The sequence below is a fragment of the Doryrhamphus excisus genome, chromosome 12 (genome assembly GCF_030265055.1).
Source record: "Doryrhamphus excisus isolate RoL2022-K1 chromosome 12, RoL_Dexc_1.0, whole genome shotgun sequence".
NCBI classification, from domain to species: domain Eukaryota; kingdom Metazoa; phylum Chordata; class Actinopteri; order Syngnathiformes; family Syngnathidae; genus Doryrhamphus; species Doryrhamphus excisus.
Genome location: NC_080477.1, coordinates 4,342,851 through 4,366,582, shown reverse-complemented (window position 1 = coordinate 4,366,582; position 23,732 = coordinate 4,342,851). Strand labels below are relative to the sequence as shown.

The following is a 23,732-nucleotide window of genomic DNA, read 5'->3' as shown; positions in this document are numbered from 1 at the left end:
ATCAGGGCTACTGCAGTGTGGCAGACAAAGGAGCGGGCGAGGGGAGGAGGCCCGCACATGAGCAAGCGGAGGGGGCGAGCAGGCGAGTGGTGAGGCGCTCCACTGCGCCGGCCGACATCCACCGGGCAGCTCACCCCCGTGAGGGAGAGCCATAGCTCCAAGTCACGGGGAGGCCACGCACCAGAGCCGAGGAGTTAAGACCAGCGCAAGGCCCCCGAAGGACCCCACCATCCACCGGGAGGGCCAGGCCCCCCCGCCCCCAGAACCAGCAGCGCTCCGCCCACGTACCGGAGAACCATCCCCGACGAGCCCTAAGGCAAGACTGGGGATGGGCAAAGACAGGGACAGCGATGCGGCAGAGCATAGGACCAGTGGCAGCAGACACCCAAACGCCCGAAAGAGCACCGCCCCCCCAGCAGGCCCCACCCCGAGGAGCATGCTCCCCATCCCCACACGCCACCCCGGCCCCCGTACCCACGAGCAGGATCAGGTCCCCTCCCAACACACAGCCCGGTCCCCGCAGCAGCCACCACAGCGCAACAACCCCAAGCCACCACCGTAGACTTCAGGCCACCAGCAGCGCGGACCCCACTGCCTGGAGGCCGGTGAACGCCCCCCCAAGGGCACGTTGGCGCCCGCGACCCAGGACAGATCCAGGGAGGTAGCGCCAACCATGACACCAGGGCAAGCCCCGGCGTCAGCTGGTTCCAGCGGGACCCCCAGGAAGGCCAGGCAGACCAGACCAAAATATCCTGCAGCCCAGGGCACCCCGAGCGAGCCGCCAAGCCCCAGCAAGCGGGCCAATCGCGGGGGTAGGCAGTAGGCTCTCCGGTCCAGCCCGCTACACCTGTGTGTGTGAAGATGGTATTGTGTAGATAGTGCAATTAAAAATAGGCCTGACCTATGTGTGTGGTGTATGTGTATGTGTGTGTGTGTGTGTGTGTGGAAGGAAGCTGAGCAATGGTGGGTCCCCTGCCTGCCCAGACCCCCCCCAGAACTGAGTGTCTAAGGTGCGGTTAAAATTGAAGGGTGACCAGCCAGAGGAATGCTGAGGACAAAAGGGCATCCGCAAGGAAACCCTTCGCCCCCGGCAAAACCAGTTGCAGGCCACCCCCCAAAGTCCTACATGTATGTGAGGTGGTGCAGTGCAGCAGGGAGGATCGGGGCCCCACACACGCCCACCCCGCACTACCGGCCAACCGAGCCGGGAAAGCCAGCCGCCCGGAGCAAGCCCTGGGCCACAGGACCAACCAAGGGCCCCACCCATAGCCTTGTCACTTCCCGCCTCGACTACTGTAACGCTCTCCTCTTCGGCCTCCCTCAAAAATCCCTCCATAAACTACAACTGGTTCAGAACTCTGCTGCCCGGATCATCACCAGAACCCCCTCATCCCACCACATCACCCCCATCCTGCAGCAACTCCACTGGCTCGCAGTGACTCAAAGAATCACCTTCAAAATCCTTCTGTTCACCTACAAGTCCATCCACAACCTTGCCCCCCCTTACCTCGTCCACATTGTCAATCCTTCCTGCTCCCTCAGATCTTCCTCCTCCCTCCATCTCACTGTACCCTCTGCACGCCTTAGCACTATGGGGAGCAGAGCTTTCAGCCGCTTTGCTCCCAAACTCTGGAACTCATTGCCACCTGACCTCCGTAACTCTGCCACCCTACCCATCTTCAAATCCAAACTCAAAACTCATCTTTTCAAACTAGCTTACTCCCTCTAACTGCGTCACATGGTCCCCCTTATTTATTGTATGTTCTTATTCATTGTTTGTTCTCTTTTATCTTGTATTTTATATTTGTGTTTTTATATCTTCTGTACAGCGACCTTGGGTGTCCTGAAAGGCGCTTTGAAATAAAATGTATTATTATTATTATTATATATACCACATATATCGAGCAGTAAATTTTGAGCTTTGCATTCTGGGTCAGCTCTCGCTTTACTACGACCATCCAGTGCATTGACTATTACTGCAGACTCTGAGCTGATCTGCTTATTGAACTCATGCTCCCACTTTCCCCCACTCGTGAACAAGACTCTGAGATACTTGAACCCCTCCACCCAGGGCAGGGCCTTATTCCCAACGCAGGATAAAGCTGTGCCTAGAAATTCTGAATTGAGAAGTGTGATCCCCTATAGTTGGAACACACCCTCTGGTTCACTCTTCTTGAAAAGTTTTTCCTCGAGAACCGCCAAAGCAATGTACCGCTTGGCTTGACAGTACCTATCAGCTGCTTCAGGAGTCACCTTGCGGCCTCAGCTCCGGTTGCCTGCCTCAGCAATGAAGACCCACGGAATATGGCCCACTCAGATTCAATACCTTAGTCCTTAGTTGCAGATGAGGTGAGAGTTGAAGACTCGACGAATGGGAGACTCTGCCAGACGTTCCCAGCACACCCTCACTACACGTTTGAGTCTCCCAGGTCTATCTGGCATCCTGCCTCACCATCTAATCCAACTCATCACCAGGTGGTAATCCGTTGACAGCTCCAAGCGAAGAAATGCACATGAACATCATAACAAAGTCGTCGTTTCAACTGACACATGCAAAAAGACAAGCGCTGAACATGCAAACAAGAAAAGGAGGGCTGCAAAGCTGCTGTTTGTGTTTACTACACTCTTAACGTGACATTATCAGAATCAGAATGCCCTTTATTGTCATTTTACATATAGAGTAGAATGAAATTGCAGCAGCTCCATTTTCAGTGCAAGACAGTATAACAGTACAAAATATAGAAATTAGAAGAATAAATAGAATAATTAGAAGAATAAATAATAAATAACGAAGGGTCTACATAGTAGAGGACGATTGGTTGCCTTGGTTCCATCTTGTTGAGGGAGATGATGGCTCGAGGAAAGAAACTGTTTTTTAATCTGTTTGTCCGTGCCCGCCACAAACAGCATTATCAATTTTAAAAGGAGTAAATATTCAACCATGTGCAAAACATTTCTCTCGTAGTTTTTTATATATGTGGCGGCGGGGTGCCGCTACTGCGTGTGTAGCAGGGTCCTCCGGCAACACATAGCTGCCCGGTAAGTTATGCCTGTCTGTAAATCATGCGGCGGAAAAATATATTGGCGAACCCACTCGCGTATCGGCCGATACCGATTCAAGTAAAGAACGCAAATATCGGCCCGACATATCGGCCGGCCGATGTATTGGTCGATCCTTAGTTCAGAGTCAGGTTATTTTTAGAGCACCAGGTTGTGAGTCTCTCAACCTCCTCTCTGTAGGCTGTCTCATCGCCGTTTGAGATCAGCCCGACCATTGTGGTGTCGTCTGCGAATTTGACGATCATATTGTTCCAGTGGGCCGGACTGCAGTTGTAGGTGTAGAGACAGGACACAGCCCTGTGGTGAGCCAATGCTTAGAGTGCGTGTGGAGGAGAGGTGGGGGCCGAGCCTCACTTTCTGGGGCCTGTTGGTCAGAAAGTCCCTAATCCAGCTGCATGTGAGAGGGGGGAGGCCGAGTGTGTCAAATTTTGTGTTTAGAACATCCGGGATGATGGTATTGAAGGCCGAACTGTATTCAACAAAGAGCAATCTGGCATATGCCTGCTGCTGTTCCAGGTGACTCAACACAGCATGCAGAGTTGTTGTGATGGCGTCCTCTGTAAATCTGTTTGTCCGGTAGGCGAACAGGAGGGGGTCAAGTGTGGGTAGGGAGATAGTCCTTGATGTGTCAGAGTACCAGTCTCTCAAAACACATGATTACTGGGGTGAGGGCAACAGAGCGGTAATCGTTGAGGCTGGTTGGAGGTGATTTCTTGGGAATGGGGATTATTGTGGCTGATTTTACGGCATGTTGGAAAGATCGTCTGGGCCAATGAGAGATTAAATATCTTGCAGAAGATGTGGGACACCTGGTGAGAGCAAGCTCTGAGCACCTTGCCAGGTACTCCGTCAGGGATTTTCTGGGATTCACTCCCTTCAGCACACGTCTCTCCTCCTGCTCCTCAAGAATGAGTGGAGGTGCGCTGGGGTCTCATGTGGGTGGGGGCACGGTTAGAGCAGATTAGTGTTGCCTAGTTGGTGTAAAGCGGGCGAAGAAGCTCCTCTGCCAAGGACTCACACTGGTCTGCCATCACATCACAACCTTTGTAGTTGGTGATGCTCTTGATGGCCTGCCACACTTTCTGTGGTCTGTTGCTGGCGAGGTGGGACTCAATTTTCTCCTTGTAGTCTGCTGTGGCTTTCTTGATCCCTTTCCTCAGGTCAGCCCGGACTGAGCTGTAAAGTGCTCTGTCACCTGACCTAAAGGCAGAATTGCGGGCCTTGAGGAGTGAACGGACCTGGTTGGTCATCCAGGGTTTCTGGTTTGGGAAAACCCAGATGGTTCTTGTCACCGAAATGGTTCCCATGAAGAACTTGATTGTAATTCAGAACTGTCTCTGTGAATATTTCCAGGTCCTGATTTTCTAAGAGGTGCCAGTTTGTGGATTGGAAGCAGTCCTGTAATTCACTTAAAAGTTGTTATAGTCTTTGTTGCAGGGAAAGATGGTCTGACTGTCCAAGGTGGGGCAGGGGCATTGCTCTGTATCCGTGTTTGATGTTGGAGTATACTTGATCTGGAGTCCTTTTCCTCTTGTTGGGCATTTAACATGCTGTTAGAACTTTGGGAGTACAGTCTTAAGATCTGTCCTATTGAAGTTGCCAGCAATGATGTGGACACCCTCGGCGGGGCCCGTTGTTGTGCATTGATGGCGTTTAGCAGGAGAAAGAGTGCCGTGTTAGCGTTAGCGTCTGGGGGGATATAAACGGCAGTGATGATCACCACTGTGATCTCTCTTGGCAGAAAGTAAGGCCAGCATATCACGGACATGTACCAGTTTTCATGCACGTAAATACAGAGTCCCCCACCTCTCTCTTTTTCCCTGAGTCCGCAGTCCGATCCCAGCGTCCTGCTAGCTGTACGCTAGTGTCGGGGATCTTTGAAGTGAACCATGTTTCCGTGATGATGAGGGCACAATAATCCCAAACTTAGCGGTTTCCAACTAGCTGTAGTTCAATGTCATCCGTCTTGCAGGTGAGAGACCTGGCGTTGTATCTGGTGAGATACAAGCTCGGGAGGGGTGGTTTGTGTTGTTGTCGCTTTAGCTTTAGCCGTAAGCCGGCTTTACAACCTCGCTTCTGCCTCCTCTCCCTCCTTCGTTTGTGCCAATTCCCAGACCCGACAACAATCCACAGGGAGTCCGGCGGCCTAGCTAGTTCGCATGGGATGTTGTGGCTGGTATTAAAGTCCATCGAAACAGGCATTTTATGTCGGTATCCAATGTCTATGAGGTCCTGTCGGCTGTAGTGGTGTATAGCCGAGGCGGTGAAGCAAAAAGTCCACAAATAAACATATAGTAGATGTAGAAACACACACTGAATAGGAGAGCCATGAGCCGCTGCGTCTGAGTGCACCGCCATCTTGGAAAAAAAAAAAATATTGATGGAAGAATTATTGCAGTAGTTGTGAGCTGTAGAGTTTTTCATGTAGCTTTCATGCAAACACACACTTGTCTCCATTAGATACATTCTTCCCATTGCTCATGCATAGTTTGCTGAGCGTGTAGAAAAAAAACAATGAACAAATGTACGCTAACCAGCCTCCACCTTGGTGAGTTTCCCTCCAATAAATCAAGCGAAATGAGTTTTTTTTGTGCTCTCTCTAAATCACACATGTTTTTGTGTCACTTGAATTTGATAATCTTTTTAAATAATACAAAGTATTAAAGAAAAAAAAAAGATAACATGTCCACACGTTAAATGTAAGCATGATTGGCAAAAAGACAGTGTGTCATTTGTGTTTTACTTTTACAATCTCATTTGATTATAGTGGATTGTTATTATTCCTGTTGTTTAGATACATTATTTCCATCGAAAAAGCTGAGGAGATTGAGGAGTATGTGGGCGACCTACTCCAGGGCACAGATGGACGAAAAGGACAATTCATTCAAGAGTTCCTCTGCAGATGGAAGAAGACTCAAAGACAGGCAGGAGATACTTCTGGGCTTTTTCTGTTGAAAGAGTCAACATCAACAGCAGGTGGGAAGGCTTTTGGAGAATGGCAAAGCATTTCTAAACTTGTCCATTTACAATATTCTTCTTGAATTAGACTCACAGGACATAACCAAGGACTTCCAAAAGAAGTCTAAACGTAAGGGTCGGAACAAACAGGAGGTGTTGACTGTGAGTCAAACAGAACCCGAGCCAGAGGCAGTCAAAACCCCCATTGATGTGATGAAGGTGAGTTCACAACAGGCTCAGTTTTTCCTTGATCTAATACAGAGGTGGGCAAACTGCGGCCGGCCAAGTGTTTGAGTCCGGCCCGGCAGTAGCTTCTATATAAAAGCTTGTATTTAAAAATGTAACATACTGGGAAGATGACTTGTAAGTAACAGTCAGTCAATCTGAGACAACCTTTTGATGGTTTAAGTAGCTTTTCTAATGCAGCGATCCAGACTACATCACCTATGGTGCCAACTAACACAAGTCAACAACTATGTGACACACAACTTAACTTTCCCACTGCACACTCTGGGAAGCAAAAAAAAAAAAAAAAGATTGACGTTCACATACTCTTTAACAGTCAGGGTTTTATTGTTCATAGTTCATATTATATATATCACATACACTACTCACAAAAAGTTAGGGATATTTGGCTTTCAGATGACATCATCATCATCATGAAAGCAAGACTTTTAAGGAGAAGGATGGACTGGTGATTTCCTCATCTCAAACAATTTATTGGAACAAAAGGTAACAACAATGGTAGTTACACCACAACAAAAAAATCCAACGTCTCCATCATCAGCAGCAGCTTGACAACAATGTCTCATGTTGTTTACAAGGCAACCTACTGTCTGCTGAGGCATGGCATCCCACTTTTCTTGAAGGGCAGCCCTCAGTTCTTTGAGGTACTGGGGTGCAGGGCTTCGAGCCTCTACACGGCGACTCAGCTGATCCCACAGGTTTTCAATGGGATTCAGGTCTGGACAAAGTGCAGGCCATTCCATTTGAGGCACACCAGTCTCCAACAGCGGTTCCCTGATGATGCCACCTTGATGAGCAGGAGCAGAGAAGAAGAGGAAATTAGGCCTGTGTTGTTCATGTAGGGGCACAATCACTGGATTAATAGTGTTATTCAGGTAGTATGGGCTTGTCACAAAGTATAGGGCAGTTCTGTACCAACTGGACACCCCTGCCCACTCTGTCACACCACCACCACCAAAAGCTCGCCTGGTGACAACAGTGGCTGATGCATAGTGCTCTCACTGAGATCTCCAACATCGTTGTCGGCCATAATTTCTGCTCAGTGTGAATCAAATTTAATCAGATAACAGCACTGAGGTCCACTGGTCCCTCGTCCAGCGTAAATGCTCCCTGTCACATGCGAGACGATGATGCCTGTGCCTGATGGTGTGGTCAGGCACCATGCAGGTCGTCTAGCTTGCAGACCACGCTAATGTAAACGATTTCGGATGGTCTGACGTGACACTTGTATGCCTTTCACCTCCCTTAAACGTGCCTGGAGTTGAGCTTGTTGGCTTTCATCATCCGGTTTCTCAGGGCAGTGTTTACTATGTAGCGGTCATCAGCACGGGATGTGGCCAAAGGACGTCTACGCCTTTCTGTGATTCTTCCAGTCTCTCGATATCTTTGTTGCAACCTGCTGATGACACTCTGTGACACTCAAAGCTCAGTGGCCACTTCCATCAGAGAACGTCCTGTTTGAAGCATCCCAATGGCAAGAGACTATTGATCCATTGTTAGGTGTCGTCTTGGTCCCATTATGGTTTCACACTTAACAGTTGGACATGTGCATTCAAAAGCTTAGAGAAGGTCACATTAAGTTCACCTGTAAAGGTTTTAATGCATTTTAGGCTTGTCCTGCACCCAAAAGCCGAATATCCCTAACTTTTTGTAAGTAGTGTATCTTTTACTCAGGTACATTCCGGGTGAATTATTCATGAAAAAAAGCACACAGCAAATTGTATGACACATTTACAGATAAAATAAGACTTATAATTCCAAGTGGACTGAATTATACAGTTGTATGGAAACGTTTGAGCAGCCCTGATCATTTTCAAGATTTTCCTTTTATAACATTGTTTTTTCGTAACAGCAATCCACCCATTTTCTATGACGCTTATCTTCACTAGGGTCGCGGGTATGCTGGAGCCTATCCCAGCTGTCTTCGGGCGAGAGGTGGGGTACAACCTGGACTAGTCGCCAGCCAATCGCAGGGCACATATAGACAAACAGTCACACTCACATTCATACTTATGGACAATTTGGAGTTTACAATTAACAACGTGCATGTTTTTGGAATGTGGGAGGAAACCGGAGTACCGGGAGAAAAACATGCAAACTCCACACAAGAGATACCAAGTGGAAAATCTAACCTAGGTCTTCCAAATCTCCTGACTGTGTTTTAACCACTAGATCACCGTGCGGCCCCTCAGATCAGCAAATTCAGTTAAATATATCATATAGCATAAAAACACAGTAATAAGTGAGAAGATAATGAAGTTAACAAGATTTACAGAAACTGTGCAATAATTACCTAAGCAAAAGTAGGCAGGCGCATACATTTCGGCACCCCAACAGTACATCAATATTTAGTAGATCCTCCTTTTGCAGCCACAACAGCCTCTAAACGCTTTCTATAGCTTACAATGAGGGTCCGGATTCTGGTTGAAGGTATTTTTGACCATCCTTCTTTACAAAACATCTCATTTTTTGTCAGTAGAATTTGAGCAATGTTTAGGGTCATTGCCTTGTAGTATCCAGTCCCAGCTCAGCTTCAACTCGGTCACTGATTCTTGACTATAGTTAGCAATAATCTGCTGATACTGACTGGAGTCCATGCAGCCTTCAACTTGAACAAGCTTTCCAGTACCTGCACTGGCCACACAGCCCCAAAGCATGATGGAACCACCACCAAATGTTACTGAGTGTTTGTCTTGGAATGCTGTGTTTTTCTTCTGCCATGCATACCACCACTTGTTATGTCCAAATAACTCAATTTTAGTTTCATCAGTCCACAGCACCCTATTCCAAAATGTGCTTGAGCATACCTCAAGCGACTCTTTGTGTCATGTGCGCAAAAAAATCTTTGCCGCATTACTCTCCCATACAGCATCTCCTTGTGCAAAGTGTGCTGTATAGTTGAACAATGCACAATGACACCATCTGCACCAAGATCATGTTGTAGGTTTTTGTACCTGGGTTGTCTGTTGTCTGTGGGTTGAGTTTGAATGTTCTCACCATCTTTTGCCTGTTTATCTGAGATTTTTTTCTTGGCCTGCCTTAACTAGAAATTGCTTCTCCGAACAACCAATGATTTATAAAGGAAAATCTTGAAAATTATCAGGGGTGTCCAAACTTTTTTATACGACTGTAAGTGTGAAATAGTGTGCATGCATCAGATATATAGTCTGCCCCCACTCTCCCCCACCCCATTTTGTTGCCTGTGAATCAAAATGTTTGTCTAACGTGTATTTTAATGACATTGCATTATTACCTTTCTTAACTACAGGTTCAAGAAAATAGTGCTTATTTAACAAAGAAGAAAAACAAGTTTACAAGCCTATATTGCAAAGAGGGACAGGACAAGCTGACGGTGATTCTCCCTGGCCAACATAGCTGTGAGTGCCTGGCTCAGAAGCACAGACTTATCAACAACTGCATCAGCTGTGGTCGCATTGTATGTGAGCAAGAGGGATCTGGACCCTGCCTCTTTTGCAGTAAACTGGTAATAGAGTTTTATTAATCAATTTATTTTTACAATTAAATCGAAAGCCAATCGTTACTTTTATGTTTTTTTGCATCTCCAGGTTTGCACCAAAGAGGAGGAGGAGATCCTACTACGTGACTCAAACAAAAGTCAGAAATTAAGAAAGAAGCTTATGGGAGGTGAGAATCAGTAATTAGTGGTATAAAATCACATCAATTGAACCATCATTTGAATCAGCTCAGGATTACAGTTGGGTTGGACATCATTTGAATTTCAGCGAATACGGTTCAGATTGCAATTCCTTGTTTTGATTCCAGTTGCTAACAATTCCGATTCTTAGGGCCTTAAAAGTTTGCATGGTTTAAATGATTGCTTCAAACAAAGTTCTTGGATGAAATGAATGTCTCCATGGTTGTTCGTTCATTCATTTTCTACCGCTTATCCTCACGAGGGTTGTGGGGGTGCTGGAGCCTATCCAGCTGTCTTTGGGCGAGAGGTGGGGTACACCCTGGACTGGTCGCCAGCCAATCACAGGGTACATATAGACAAACAACCATTCACACTCACATTCATACCTATGGACAATTTGGAGTCGCCAATTAACTAGCATGTTTGAATGTGGGAGCAAACCAGAGTACCCGAGAAAACCCACGCATGCAATGGCAGGACATGCAATCCACACAGAGATGGCCGAGGGTGGGCTTTAACTCTTTGCTGTGAAGCCTACGTGCTAACCACTCAAGTGCTGTGTTTTTAATTAATTAATTAATTCACTCATTCATTCATTCATTAATTTTCTACCATTTATCCTCACAAGTTTTGTGGGGATGCTGGAGCCTATCCCAGCTGTCTTAAAATAAAATTATAACTCGGTATTATAAATTATTTAACTTTAAATTTCTCACAGGTCTATTTTCAACCAGTATATATTGAAAATATTATATATATTATTATATTCAATAATTGTGTTTTTTGATGCACCCTAATATATATATATATATATATTTTTTTTTTTTTTAAAGCCATTGAACTAGAATGTATATGTTTTGAAGTCTCTTTCCATCGAACATGTTCACAAATGATTTTATTTTTGAAAATCTCATGAAAAAAAATACACAACACGTGTTGGTGAGTATTTTATGGTGCTGAATAGACAAAGTGTAACTGTTACTGAGTTCCTGTTAACCTGTGTGCAGAATATCAAACAAGTGCGGCGAATGGACTAACACTTCACGGGGTCTGCCTACTTGCTGGCTCAAGCTAGTGTTAATGTCACATCGTTTGTCTATGAAAAAGTACACAGCCTTATTTTAGCTGGATATTTGAGTATACATTTTTTGCTGCTTTGTTGGCGCAAGATTAATGCAATTTATTGTTTTATTTAACTGACTGGTTGGAAGAAGGCCAGCGTAGCGTGTGAAAAACAAAATGCTCTGTACACCGGGAATTCCGCGGTGTTTAATCTTGTTAATAGTGCAGCCTCTTTTGCATTGTATGATGGTGTTGCGAATGTTGCACTACGCCGAATGTGTTTATTTATTTTTATTTTTTATACAGAATTTCAGGCAAACTTTTGAGCACTGTCGCACACTGTCCACGGTTGAAATGGATGAACACAAATGCTTCCTGCCACTTCTTTGTTGGTGTTCACCGTCTTCTATGTTGGGGCCGGTCAATCATCGGAAATGGGAATCAAAATAAAATTAAAAAAACACCAATGATTCCGGAGAATTGGACTGTTAGTCTCGGTTCCCATTGATGCTTGATGCCCAACCCTACATGTGAATGTATTTTTTTTGGGACAGATTGTGGCGAAAGGGATTACCCGGCACTTAAAGAATCTAAGATGAAGGCTGGCTTGGAGAAGGCTATCCAGCACAAAGAAAAACTATTAGAATATGACAGAAATAGGTACGCTTTACTAATTGACTCATTTGATGTTTAACAACCATGCTAATGTTTCAAAGAGCATTTCACATATCATTTTTGCTTGTATTTTCAGTGTGAAGAGAACTCAGGTATTAGATGACGAGTCAGACTACTTTGCCACTGAATCCAACCAGTGGTTGTCTGCTACTGAGCGAGATAAACTCAGAAAAAAGGAAGAGGAGCTGAGAGAGCTTCGTCATGCATCTCGTAAAGACCGAAAGATCACCTTGGACTTTGCTGGCAGACAAGTGATTGAGGAGAGAAGCAACCTGAACAATTACTACAACGAGTGAGCAAGATAATATGCCATCATCTCATGGTTGGTTGTCATGGTGTATGCCTATGCCCTTCTACTATTTTATATTAATTATGCAGATTAGATGAGACCCTCAAAGCAATGAACTCTACTCTACAATTCCCTGTGTATTCTGAACGACAAGGTGGAAAACAGAACCTCAGAGAACTGCTCAACCCAAACATAAAGCAAAGTGCACCAGAAGTAAGTCACTTTTTACATACTGCACTCACCTCTGTGTTCGTCTCTTGGTTTGAGCATCTAATCCAGTAGTTACAGTCACGTACCCCTTCAGACATTTGACATGAAGCCATGTACCCCCCTACTGCTGCACACTTTAAAACCTTATTATGTGAATTAACTTGAAATATTGACGATAATTCATTGTTTCATTCATTTTATAGTAATTCCGGGTAAAAATGTGCATTTTGCATGGTGACATTAGGATAAAGTTTGACATGAGCACTTATCATAATTTATCATCCTACACACCTTTTTTCCACTCTGATGTTGGCATCATTCCCTTTGAATCTATTTCATTTGAATGATTTCATTTGAGCTTCCCTTTTTTTTCCCCACTCAGGATGGCTACGGTTTAAGTCTGTATATTAATTTCATCACAAATTGAAGGAAAAGTCGATATAAATTAAATCTTCAAGATGAAATGAGTCTTGATGCATAAAGTAATCATTCAGACTTATTTGTTGATATAATGCACACAGAATAGATGGGAATAACGGCATTTAAATAAACGGCGTTACGGCATTTAAAAACTTTGTCCATGTCTTGTGTGAGTAACTCAAACCTACAGAAACCTAATGGTACGGGGGAGGGAGTGTAGCGGTAGTTACTAGTAGTAAATGCAATAGTTACTTTTACTGGTAACTAGTTACTTTTGTATTGGTGTATCTCACTTTATTTGAGAACTAGTAACTATAACTAATTACTTTTTTAAAGTAATGTGCCCAACACTGATCGCATGGCATTGAAAAAAAGGTGGCGTCTTATTGTAGACTGACAGATGATGCAAATGCACTTTGAAAATGACATTGTGAAAAAGAAGTCCTCCTCCCACTCCGTATGGTAGTGGTAGGTCTTCGGCTTTTTACTTGGTCCAGCTTTTCCACTCATTTTTATCCCCTTTCTTACTCGCTAGCTTGCTTGAGTTTTGCAGTACTTTGCAGTTGTATGCGCATGCGCAGTGACGTGTGCGTCAGAGATATGTGTTTTGTATTTTTATTAGGTGGTAGATCATTTTGACTTGGTCATGTCATAAGTAGCTCTCTGAAAAAGTATGTGCACCCCTGCCCTATGGCAATTGACATACCCCACTTTGGGAACCACTGAGTTCATTTCTTTTGTCATGCATGACAAAAGAAACACTTCCTATTTTCCACTTTAATTTTGTACTGCATGGGAATCCAGAGTGGAGTTTTGCGTACCGCCATCTATCAAATTGTGGCGGTCCAAAGTTATTCGTTACGGGCTGCCACACATAAATTACTTGGTGGGAAACACTGCCTTGGTTTTTCCTAAAAGTGGACCTGCCAATTTTTAACCCTTTGTATTGAGTTGGATAATCGCCACAAAAAGCTTTCTATATCTTCCAGAATCTGCACCTATTCTGCGGTATTTCATGGTTCCCGCATGGTTTCATGGTTTTCTTTTGTGCCCCTAACTTCATAGGAGTTGATAAACGGTATAAGAGTGATGATGATTTGTCTTTTAAAATGTCCACTTTTGACATACAGCCATATATGTTGGATCCGAATCCGATCCAGAAGTAGAGACTGGACAGTCCGAAGTTTCTCTAGAAAAGGGGTTGTTTCGAAGATGTCTCTCAATAGTAAATAGCTTTAGCATTTGGTTTTCTACAGCATCAGTAACGTGGAATGTGTTTTGCGAGACTGTGTCACTTTAGGAATTGTAAAAAAATGTGGCTTTCCTTTATGAGCCACATTGCTAGCAACGTAAATAGAGAAGGAGAGCATGGGGAAGCTTGGGGGGCAGCGGCACTTGTCTGGCTTATAGCCACGCCCATATACAGAGGGGACAACAATGAATTAGATACACTTGCCGATTTTCCCACTTGCAAAGCATGTAGAGGTCTGTAATTTGTATCAAAAGTGCTCTTCAACTGTGAGGGGTGGAATCTAAAACAAAAATCCAGAAAATCACATTGTATGATTTTTACAGATTGATTACAGATATCAGACATTGCCTGTAGTGTTCTTCACAAGGTTTGCACACACTGCAGCAGGGATTTTGGCCCACTCCTCGATACAGATCTTCAGAGCTTTCAGGTTTGGGGGCAACACAGACTTTCAGCTCCCTCCATAGATTTTCTATTGAGTTCAGATCTGGAGACTGGCTCGGCCACTCTAGGACCTTGACATGCTTCTTTCAGAGTCACTCCTTAGTTGCCTTGGCTGTGTGCTTTGGGTCGTTGTCGTTCTGGAAGACCCAGCCACCACCCATCTTCAGGGCTCTTACTGAAGGAAGGAGGTTGTCGGATTTGGCGATACATGGCCCCCATTCATCCTCCCCTCAATACAGTGTCATCCCATTCCCCTTCGGAGAAAAGCATCCCCCACGATGTTTCCACCTCTGTGTTTCACAGTTGGGACGGTGTTCTCCTTCCTCTACAGCAAGTCGAGTTTAGTTACATTTTTTACTCCTCCAACCACGTGACCTTCTCCCATTCCTCCTTTGGATCACCAAGATGGACACTGGCAAACTTCAGACGGGCCTGGACATGCACTGGCTTGAGTAGTGGGACCTTGCGTGCGCTGTAGGATTTTAATCCATGACGGCGTAATGTGTTACTGACGGTTTTCTTTGGGACTATGGTCCCAGCTCTCTTCAGGTCATTGACCAGGTCCTGCCGTGTGGTTCTGGGCTGATCCTTCACCAACCTCATGATCACTGATGCCCGTGGAGCCCCAGAACGAAGGAGATTGACCGTCATCTTGAACTTCTTCCATTTTATAATAATCACTCCAACAGTTGTTACCTTCTCACTAAGCTGCTTGCTTATTTTCCTGTAGCCCATCCCCGCCTTGTACAGGTTTACGATTTTATCCCTAATGTCCTTAAACAGCTCTTTGGTCTTGGCCATTGTGGAGAGGCTGGAGTTTGTTTGTTTGAGCATGTCGTTTATACAGGTAACAAGTTCAAACTGGTGCTGTTAATAGAGGTAATGAGGCTTATGCAGCTAAGGGCTTCTTAAAACAGGTCTGTGAGAGCTGAAATTTTTACTGGTTGGTAGGTGATCAAATACTAATTTCATGCACGTAAATGCAAATTTATTATTTAAAAATCATGCAATGTGATTTTCTGGAATTTTGTTTTAGATTCCGTCCCTCACAGTTGAAGAGCACTTATGATACTAATTACAGACATCTACATACTTTGCAAGTGGGAAAAGCAGCAAAATCGGCACTGTCTCAAATACCCTACCACTGTAAGGAAGGCCGCACTCTGTGACATCACAAAGGGGCAGTTTTACCACACCTTCTGAAACGAGTATTTTGAGCCAGCCCAACCGTCTTTCAACCTCCTTCCAAATGCACAAACCTCATTATCTGAAACTTTGGCATTGTTTAACACGAGAACACAACATTCTAACTACATTTATACAGTAGGTCAGAAAACCTATGTTTTTTAATGGAAGCAATTGTCTTCATGTTTCCAACTTAATTGAGCTAACATGTTGGCAGAGTACTCACTTTGCAGAGATACTATCTCATGAAAAACAAACGAACAAACAAAAAATCTCCAACACACCACTAGTACTTTTTTGAACCACCTCTGGCTTTTATAACAGCTTGCAGTCTCTGAGGCATAGACTTTACGAGTGACAAACAGTGTTCTTCATCAATCTGGCTCCAACTTTCTCTGATTGCTGTTTCCAGATCAGCTTTGCAGATTGCAGCCTTGTCATGAACCATTTTCTTCAGTTTCCACTACAAATTTTCAATTGGATTGAGATCCGGACTATTTTCAGGCCATGACATTGACCTTACATGTCTTTCTTCAAGGAAAGTTGTCACAGTTTTTGCTCTATGGCAAGATGCATTATCATCTTGAAAAATGATGTCATCATCCCCAAACATGCTTTCAATTGATGGAATAAGAAAAGTGTCCAACATGTCAACATAAACTTTTATTGAAGATGTAATGACAGCCATCTCCCCAGTGCCTTTACCTGACATGCAGCCCCTGACTGTGGAAATTTGCAGGTTTTCTTCAGGCAGTCCACTTCATAAATCTCATTGGAACAGCACCAAACAAAAGTTCCAGCATCATCCCCTTGCCTAATGCAGATTCCCGATTCGTCACTGAATACGACTTTCATCCAGTCATCCACAGTCCACGATTGCTTTTCCTTAGCCCATTGAAGTCTTGTTTGTTTTCTGTTGGTGGTTAATGATGGCTTTCTTTTAGCTTTTCTGTATGTAAATCCCATTTCCTTTAGACAGTTTCTTACAATTCGGTCACAGACATTGACTCCACTTTCTGCCCATTTGTTCCTCATTTGTTTTGTTGTGCATTTTCTGTTTTCAAGACATATTGCGTTAAGTTTTCGGTCTTGACCCTTTGATGTCTTCCTCGGTCTACCAGTATGCTTGCCTTCCCATGTTGTTTGTACTTGGTCCAGATTTTAGACACAGCTGACTGTGAACAACCAACATCCGTGATAATTTAGCTTCTTGAAGAAGTTTGATAATCCTCTCCTTTGTTTCAATTGACATATCTTGTGTTGGAGCCATGATTCATGTCAGTCCTCATGGTACAACAGCTCTCCAAGGTGTGAGCACTCTTTCTTAACTGCAAACTAATGAGCAGATTTAATCTGATGCAGGTGTTCGTTTTGGAAATAGAATTTTACAGGGTGATTCCATAATTTTTTTCCTCAGAATTGAGTGATTCCATATTGTTTTCCTAGTGCTTGATCTAAAAAAATTGTTTTTGACAACTTTTTTTTCTTGATTTCTTTTAGTGTTTCTTAAAGCCAGAAAGTTGCAGTTTTAAATGACTTTAGCTTTGTGGCATTTCATCCTCCAAGACTGGTGATTCCATAATTTTTGCCAGGGGTTGTATTATTCTCCCCTTAATGTTACACACATGACACCATATGCTATTCTGTGTGTGTTTATGTAACACTGATTTTGCAATAATTATCTACATTTTGTTTATATTTGTAGTGGGTAGATGTACTTAGCGATGGGAACAACAGAAGGAACATGCAGGAAGGACAGAGTTTGGCACAGGACAAAAAGGAAGATCAACGGTCCCGTTTGCGGCTCCAAGACAAAGAATTGCAAGAGATGTCTGATGGAGGCTGGTGTCTCAGCATGCACCAACCATGGGCATCACTCCTTGTCAAAGGCATCAAGAGGTTAAGAAGTTCACACATTGAAAGTCATAACTTTATATATATCCAGTAGTCATAAATACATATTGATGATGTTTGTGCAGCTTATGAAATGAAGAACTATTTGTGTATAGAGTCGAAGGGCGGACTTGGTACACAGCCCACCGTGGCCGTCTTTGGATTTCTGCTGCAGCCAAGAAGCCCACCCCTCAGGAGATTGCTGAGGTGGAGGCCATGTACCGCTGCATCTACCAAAAAGGTACATTTGAATAATTGAAGCTGTAAGGTTTGAATGTACTTTTTCCTCCTCCTCCACTATATAATTCACACAGTAGATCGCTGCTATTTCAATCCAAATGGTGGAAAAACTGAATAGAAGGGGATTGAAAGATACAGACTTTTTCCTGCTTTTTCAGCGTTTTTTATCTCAGCGATAATATTTTAATATGGCCAAAGGGGCTACATTAGCAAATGCTTTAAGCCAATTTCACCTCCACGTATGTGCTCTTTAATCTCCAACTATGAGAAAAGAAAGATGAGTTTATGAATTGTATTGACAATAAATCAGACGGAGTTGCTTTCAGCGCTCCGTGCCAATGTCTTTTCACCCAACCACTGCGCTTGCAGTCTTCAGTGATGTGTGTGATAACAGCTGAGAATTGTGTCTTTCGCTGAGGTGGTAGTCTTTCATTTTGTTGCCCATATCAGACTGCTGACCCCAGCTGTTGCCAGCTGATTTACCTTTGTGTTGCTTACTGCCCTTTCACCTACTTAAATCAGTGTTCATTTGTTCAGCGAAAGGTCGAACAAAGCATTATTTATATAACTTACTGGTAGTCACTCACTCAGTTTAAAGATTAATTGATAAACCAGTTGTTTTTATAATGTACTTATATTATAAGTCCATCAATAAATGAGTTGTTCTAAAATCGACTTGTTTCAGACACTCAATGAATCAGTCAATAAAACAGTTTTCGTTAAGGTATTGGTTTTATTTCATTTGAACATAGTTCACAGTTCCACGTGTCCAAAAGGAGTAGGAAGAAGCAAAGCTTATTAAATTCTACCCCTCCACATTTGTTCATTTCCTGATTTCCTAATATAGTTAGTTTGTTTGTTTTTTTAAGTTTTTTTTTTTTGTCACGTACCGGAGTACGAGGTGATATGACCATACAATGACATAATGGGTAATAGGGATCGACCGATATGTTTTTTTTCCGGCCGATGCCGTACCGATTTTTTTCCATCACCCTTAGCCGATGGCCGATTTTGCTTGGCCGAAATTTGTGGCCAATACTGCTTTTTCTCCCTCAATTTATATAAAAAATTACAATGATAACAAATATTACAGGTCTCATTTATACAAATTATTGAAATGTACACACTGAACACAGTAGGATTCCGCGTTCTTAAACACACATTTAAACATTCATTCATTCATTCATTTTCTACCGCTTTTTCCTCATGAGGGTCGCGGGGGTGCTGGAGCCTATCCCAGCTGGACTGGTCCACATTTAAACAGCATTATCCATTTTAAAAGCAGTAAATATTCAACCATGTGCAAAACATTTCTGAATTGATTATGTGATGCATTCCGTTGTAACCTGATGCATGTTCAAATAAAATCAAACCATTACCTTTACAATCATTTCCAGAGTGCCTATATTTTAAGGGGCTCAAAACATAGTTCAAACTACTGGTAGAATACTGTATATACAACAGGGACCAAGGTTAGACCAGAAAAGATTAAAAAAAATAGCTACCACTGTGAATGACAGTATTTGATATTGTTAAATTGCTAGATGATACTTCTACTTATTCACGTTGGTGCTGCGTTTCCTTTTTTGTCTGTGCAGAGCCCACGTTTCCTTCTGCCTACCCTACTGGCTGCCTGTTGGGCTGTGTCAATGTCAGTGATTGCCTTTCTCAGGAGGAGTTCAAAGAGCAGGTTCGTGACACATTCTTTTAAAAGCTTGCTTTTGTTTAAACTCTTGTCTTTGTTTGACAACAGTGGTACAGGTGTGTAATTTCACTTTGCAATACAATGAAAAGTCCCAGAGAGTGCCTCTTAAAATACAGTATTTACATATTTCTTAGCCTTGGGGTAATGGGGTGAACAACCACATTTGTGGACATTGCATAATTTACCGGTATTTAGTATATTATCCATTACCCTTCCATCTGTTTTTTGGATATATTAGTTATGTGTCTGATTTTCTTGCACTCTGTGTTATGACTAAGCATGGTTGATGCTATATCCTTTTCTGCCAAAAGAGGTCAGGCTGCACCTCTTCATCAGTAACAACCATGGCGTACATTAAGTTCCACCCGACACAGTACACACCATATCATTCAATCTGACACTAAATCAACGAGTATCCCAGTTAACAAAATGTAGTGCATACCATGCATTATCAAAAGTGAATTGCTACATAATGATTCTGATGAGATATACAGTTCTAGTCTGGGTTGTCTTTATACATACTATGTTGTGGCTGCAGTCATGCTTCCTCACAAAATATCCTCCATGAACATGTAAAATCCAGTCTGAGACAAACTTAAATGAGGACTCTTTCTCATCACCAAGTCATCTCATGAATACAATATCAATAGCTCATTTGTTGCCAAGGTATAACACTACCGTTCCCTCTGAGCTCAGCAGGCCCTTAATCGGCATATACAAAAATCAGCTTCTAACACACGGCTTAAAGTATTCTGACACCGTGCTGGATCTCCGGCGTTTCAAAATGACGGGGAAAAAAAAGAATCTGCCGGACCCAGAAAAACACTAACTCATAGTAGCCATGCAGTAGGGCTCTACACCCCCCCCCCAAAGCACTACTGTCCAATCTACTCTACTCTACTCTATGCTCTACTATTATGCTGCGTTCAACACAACTCGTGGAAAGGTGTATGTATGGCTATATATGTATGTATGTGTATGTATATATATGTATGTATGTGTGTGTGTGTATATATATATATATATGTATGTGTATGTATATATATATATGTGTGTGTGTGTATGTGTATGTATATATATATATGTGTGTGTGTGTATGTGTATGTATATATATATATGTGTGTGTATATGTATAGTGTTGTTTATGTGTTTATATATGTATGTATATGTGTGTGTGTCTATATATATATTATCATGATATCAATGATATATTGATATGATATGAGGTACATTTTTGTCTTCACATTTGATTGTGTATGATATTACATACCTGTCCAGGGTGTACCCTGCCTCACACCGAAAGACAGCTGGGATAGGCTCCAGCATACCCTGCGACCCTTGTGAGGTACCTACCTATGTTCCAAAACTCCAACTTTATGAATGATTTGAATTGCGTTTTTTTGTAGTTTTATTAGTGGTTTTAGTGTATTTTTGTATGTACAACCCTATCACCGTACAATAGTTTAAATATGGTAATATCAAATAACAATATAGAATGTACAGGGCTCTGCTGTTTAGAATATACTTTGCTTTTGCCATTATTCAAATACTTCTTGATATTTTTGTTGATATATATTTGATGTGGGATTTCCAAGTCATTTGATAATCTATAATAACTCCAAGAAATGTGATTTCATGCACCCTCTCTATATCGACACCCTCAATCTGAATGGTTTCTTGTACATTAGTTTTACACTTCCCAAATATCATCATTTTACTTTTACTCAGATTTAGTGACAATTTATTTTGTTTGAACCACTCATTTATTTTAATGAATTCCTGATTAACAACTTGGAACAAATGTTGTAAATTATTTCCTGATACAAAAATATTTGTGCCATCTGCAAATAATATAAATCTAAGTTTCTGAGACGTTTTACAAATATCATTAACATAAAGATTAAATAATTGTGGACCTAGTACTGAACCTTGAGGTAATCCACATACAATGTCCAGACATCGAGACTGGTGATCGCCCATTTTCACATATTGTTGCCTGTTTTTTAGGTAACTGTTTACCCACTGTAATGCTACACTTCTGATACTGTATCGTTCTAGCTCATTAATTGATATATCATAATATATTGTGTCAAATGCCTTACTCAGGTCAATAAATAGCCCTATAGCATATTTCTTCTTATCTATTGCACTGGTTATTTCTTCTGTAATATCAAAGAGAACATGTGATGTACAATGATTATTCCTAAAGCCATATTGGTCATCAGAAAGTATTTGATTTTACTCAATAAAGCTATCAAGAATCTAGAATTGAAAACCTCTAAAATTTTTAAAAATTGTGACAGCAGTGAGACAGGTCTATAGTTAGTAAAGTTATGTTTCTCTCCTGCCTAATATATAGGAATCACTTTTGCTACTTTCATATTATCTGGAAGTTGCATATATATGTTAAAGGCTTAGAAATGCCTTCAATTACACTTTTTAAAGTCTTCATATCAATATCATCACAATTTGTTGATGTTTTATTTTTACAATCTGTAACAATATCCATTATCTCTTTTTCATCAACAGGTGTGAGAAACATAGTCATTGGATTTATATCGATTAACTTACAGTCATTGATTCTTTACCTTTGAGTTTTTTGCGGCAAGCTTCAGAGCAACTTTCACAAAAAAATATTAAAACTATTAACAACCTCTTCCATATTATTTATAATTTTATTATCTTCCTTAAAATATTGTGAATAGTTGATAATTCTTGACTTATTTTTAATTATGTTATTTAATATGTTCCATAAACCTTAATATTATTCTTATTGCTTTCCAACAGTTTATTATAATATTCTTGTTTCTATTTTCTAATAATGCCAATCAATTTATTTTTATATCCTTATATTTATTCTCAGCTTCTTTTGTTCTATCTTTTATAAATTTCCTATACAGTGTATTTTTCTTCTTGCCTGCATTTTGCAATCCTTTAGATAACCAGTGGTTCTCTGAGCACTTATCTTTTTTACAGTATATATTTCTTGGAAAATGTTTGTCATGCAGTTGTTTAAATACGCTCACAAATTTGTTGTACGCTTTGTTCGTATCATTTTTTGTATATATCATGTCCCAATTCTGTTGTAATAATTCACATTTAAATGCATTCATGGATTCCTCCAATTTGCATCCTTTTGACGCAGTAAATACTTCTCTGTTGATTTTTTTATACATTCACTACTGTAAAGAGTAAAAACTGGAAGGTGATCACTAATGTCATTTATCAATAATCCACTCAGTATATTATTTTCAACTTCATTTTAAAAATAAATATTTAAAAAAATATTATCAATTAAGGTGGCATTTGTAATTCTGCTAGGTCTAGTTATTTGAGGATACAGACCAATACTAAATAGGATATTAATAAATTTATCATTTCACTTTCATGTTTATTTGGATTTAGTAGGTCAATATTGAAATCCCCCCAACAAACACAGCTTTCTGATTAGCAATTGAAAAATGCTCCTCCATCAAGTTATTGAAGGTGCCTATATCAGAGCCAGGTGTATACAGTTTACGATTATATTTTTTTTCTTCCGTATAATTTCAATTGTAAGACATTTGAATAATCATCCATTGCTAACGACTTATGTTCAATCACTTTATAACGGTACCTGTGAGGTCTGCGCGCTAACCACTAGACCACCGTGCCGGCAATGACAATTAGTTTATCGTAACGCAAATAGGCAATATCACCTCTCTCTCTTGTGGCTTTCATCTCTGGCATTAGCTCTCTCCTTTTCCTTTTAACTGGGTCGGTTTATGTATGTTTTGTGAACCCTTTAGACCAGGGGTGCTCATTAAGTCGATCGCGATCTACTGGTTGATCGCGGAGGTGGTACTGGTCGATCGCTGGTCGATCGCGGCGTGACATGAAAAAAAATATCATCCTCGCATCAATGCCGTCACTTGATTGATATAAAGGGCAGCCATTCAGATGACAACTGAATGTTGCCCTTCGGGTGACCAATCAAATCAAACAACGTCTCTAAGTGCAGCAGAACTTACGATGTCAGCCTATCATCCATCCCCGTTACTTGATTGACATACAGGACAACCAGTCAGATGACAACTGAATTTTGACCTTTAGGTCACCGCTCATGCGTAAACAACGATGCAAAGTGCTAAGCTAGTCGGCGAATTGCGTCAGATTTTAAGCCCTCGCTAAAGTTTATGGTCACTAAAATGAATGAAGGAGCTGGACCAAGTAAAAAGGCAAAAACATATCACTTCCATACAGAATGGGAGGTTGACTTTTTGGAAGTGAACATTTGGAAGTGTGCTTTGATGCTGGCTATCAGCAGCTGTCCGGACTATGCATCCCTGGCTGATTCAATTCAGTGCAAGTCATCAAAGTAAACTCAGGTAATTACAAAAAATGTTAATAGTTAATTATGTGTGTTTTGCAATATTGGCTCATTTGGTTATGTAAGGTA

At 41.9% G+C, this 23,732-nt stretch overlaps 1 protein-coding gene across 8 annotated transcripts in view; it reads left to right on the top strand.

Moving 5' to 3' along the window:
* trip4 (thyroid hormone receptor interactor 4) overlaps positions 1 to 23,732 on the top strand; it is a 53,852-nt gene that overhangs the window by 11,072 nt on the left and 19,048 nt on the right. For 7 of the 8 annotated variants that reach the window (XM_058089744.1, XM_058089749.1, XM_058089750.1 and 4 more), the window contains exons 2-11: positions 5,855 to 6,036; positions 6,107 to 6,237; positions 9,533 to 9,748; positions 9,831 to 9,909; positions 11,536 to 11,641; positions 11,733 to 11,948; positions 12,035 to 12,158; positions 17,162 to 17,355; positions 17,466 to 17,590; positions 19,188 to 19,279. In XM_058089744.1, coding sequence (XP_057945727.1) covers positions 5,855 to 6,036; positions 6,107 to 6,237; positions 9,533 to 9,748; positions 9,831 to 9,909; positions 11,536 to 11,641; positions 11,733 to 11,948; positions 12,035 to 12,158; positions 17,162 to 17,355; positions 17,466 to 17,590; positions 19,188 to 19,279 — 1,465 coding nt within the window. Of the gene's footprint in view, positions 1 to 5,854; positions 6,037 to 6,106; positions 6,238 to 9,532; positions 9,749 to 9,830; positions 9,910 to 11,535; positions 11,642 to 11,732; positions 11,949 to 12,034; positions 12,159 to 17,161; positions 17,356 to 17,465; positions 17,591 to 19,187; positions 19,280 to 20,572; positions 20,654 to 23,732 lie in introns of those variants that run through there. The other variant, XM_058089751.1, reaches the window with a different exon arrangement.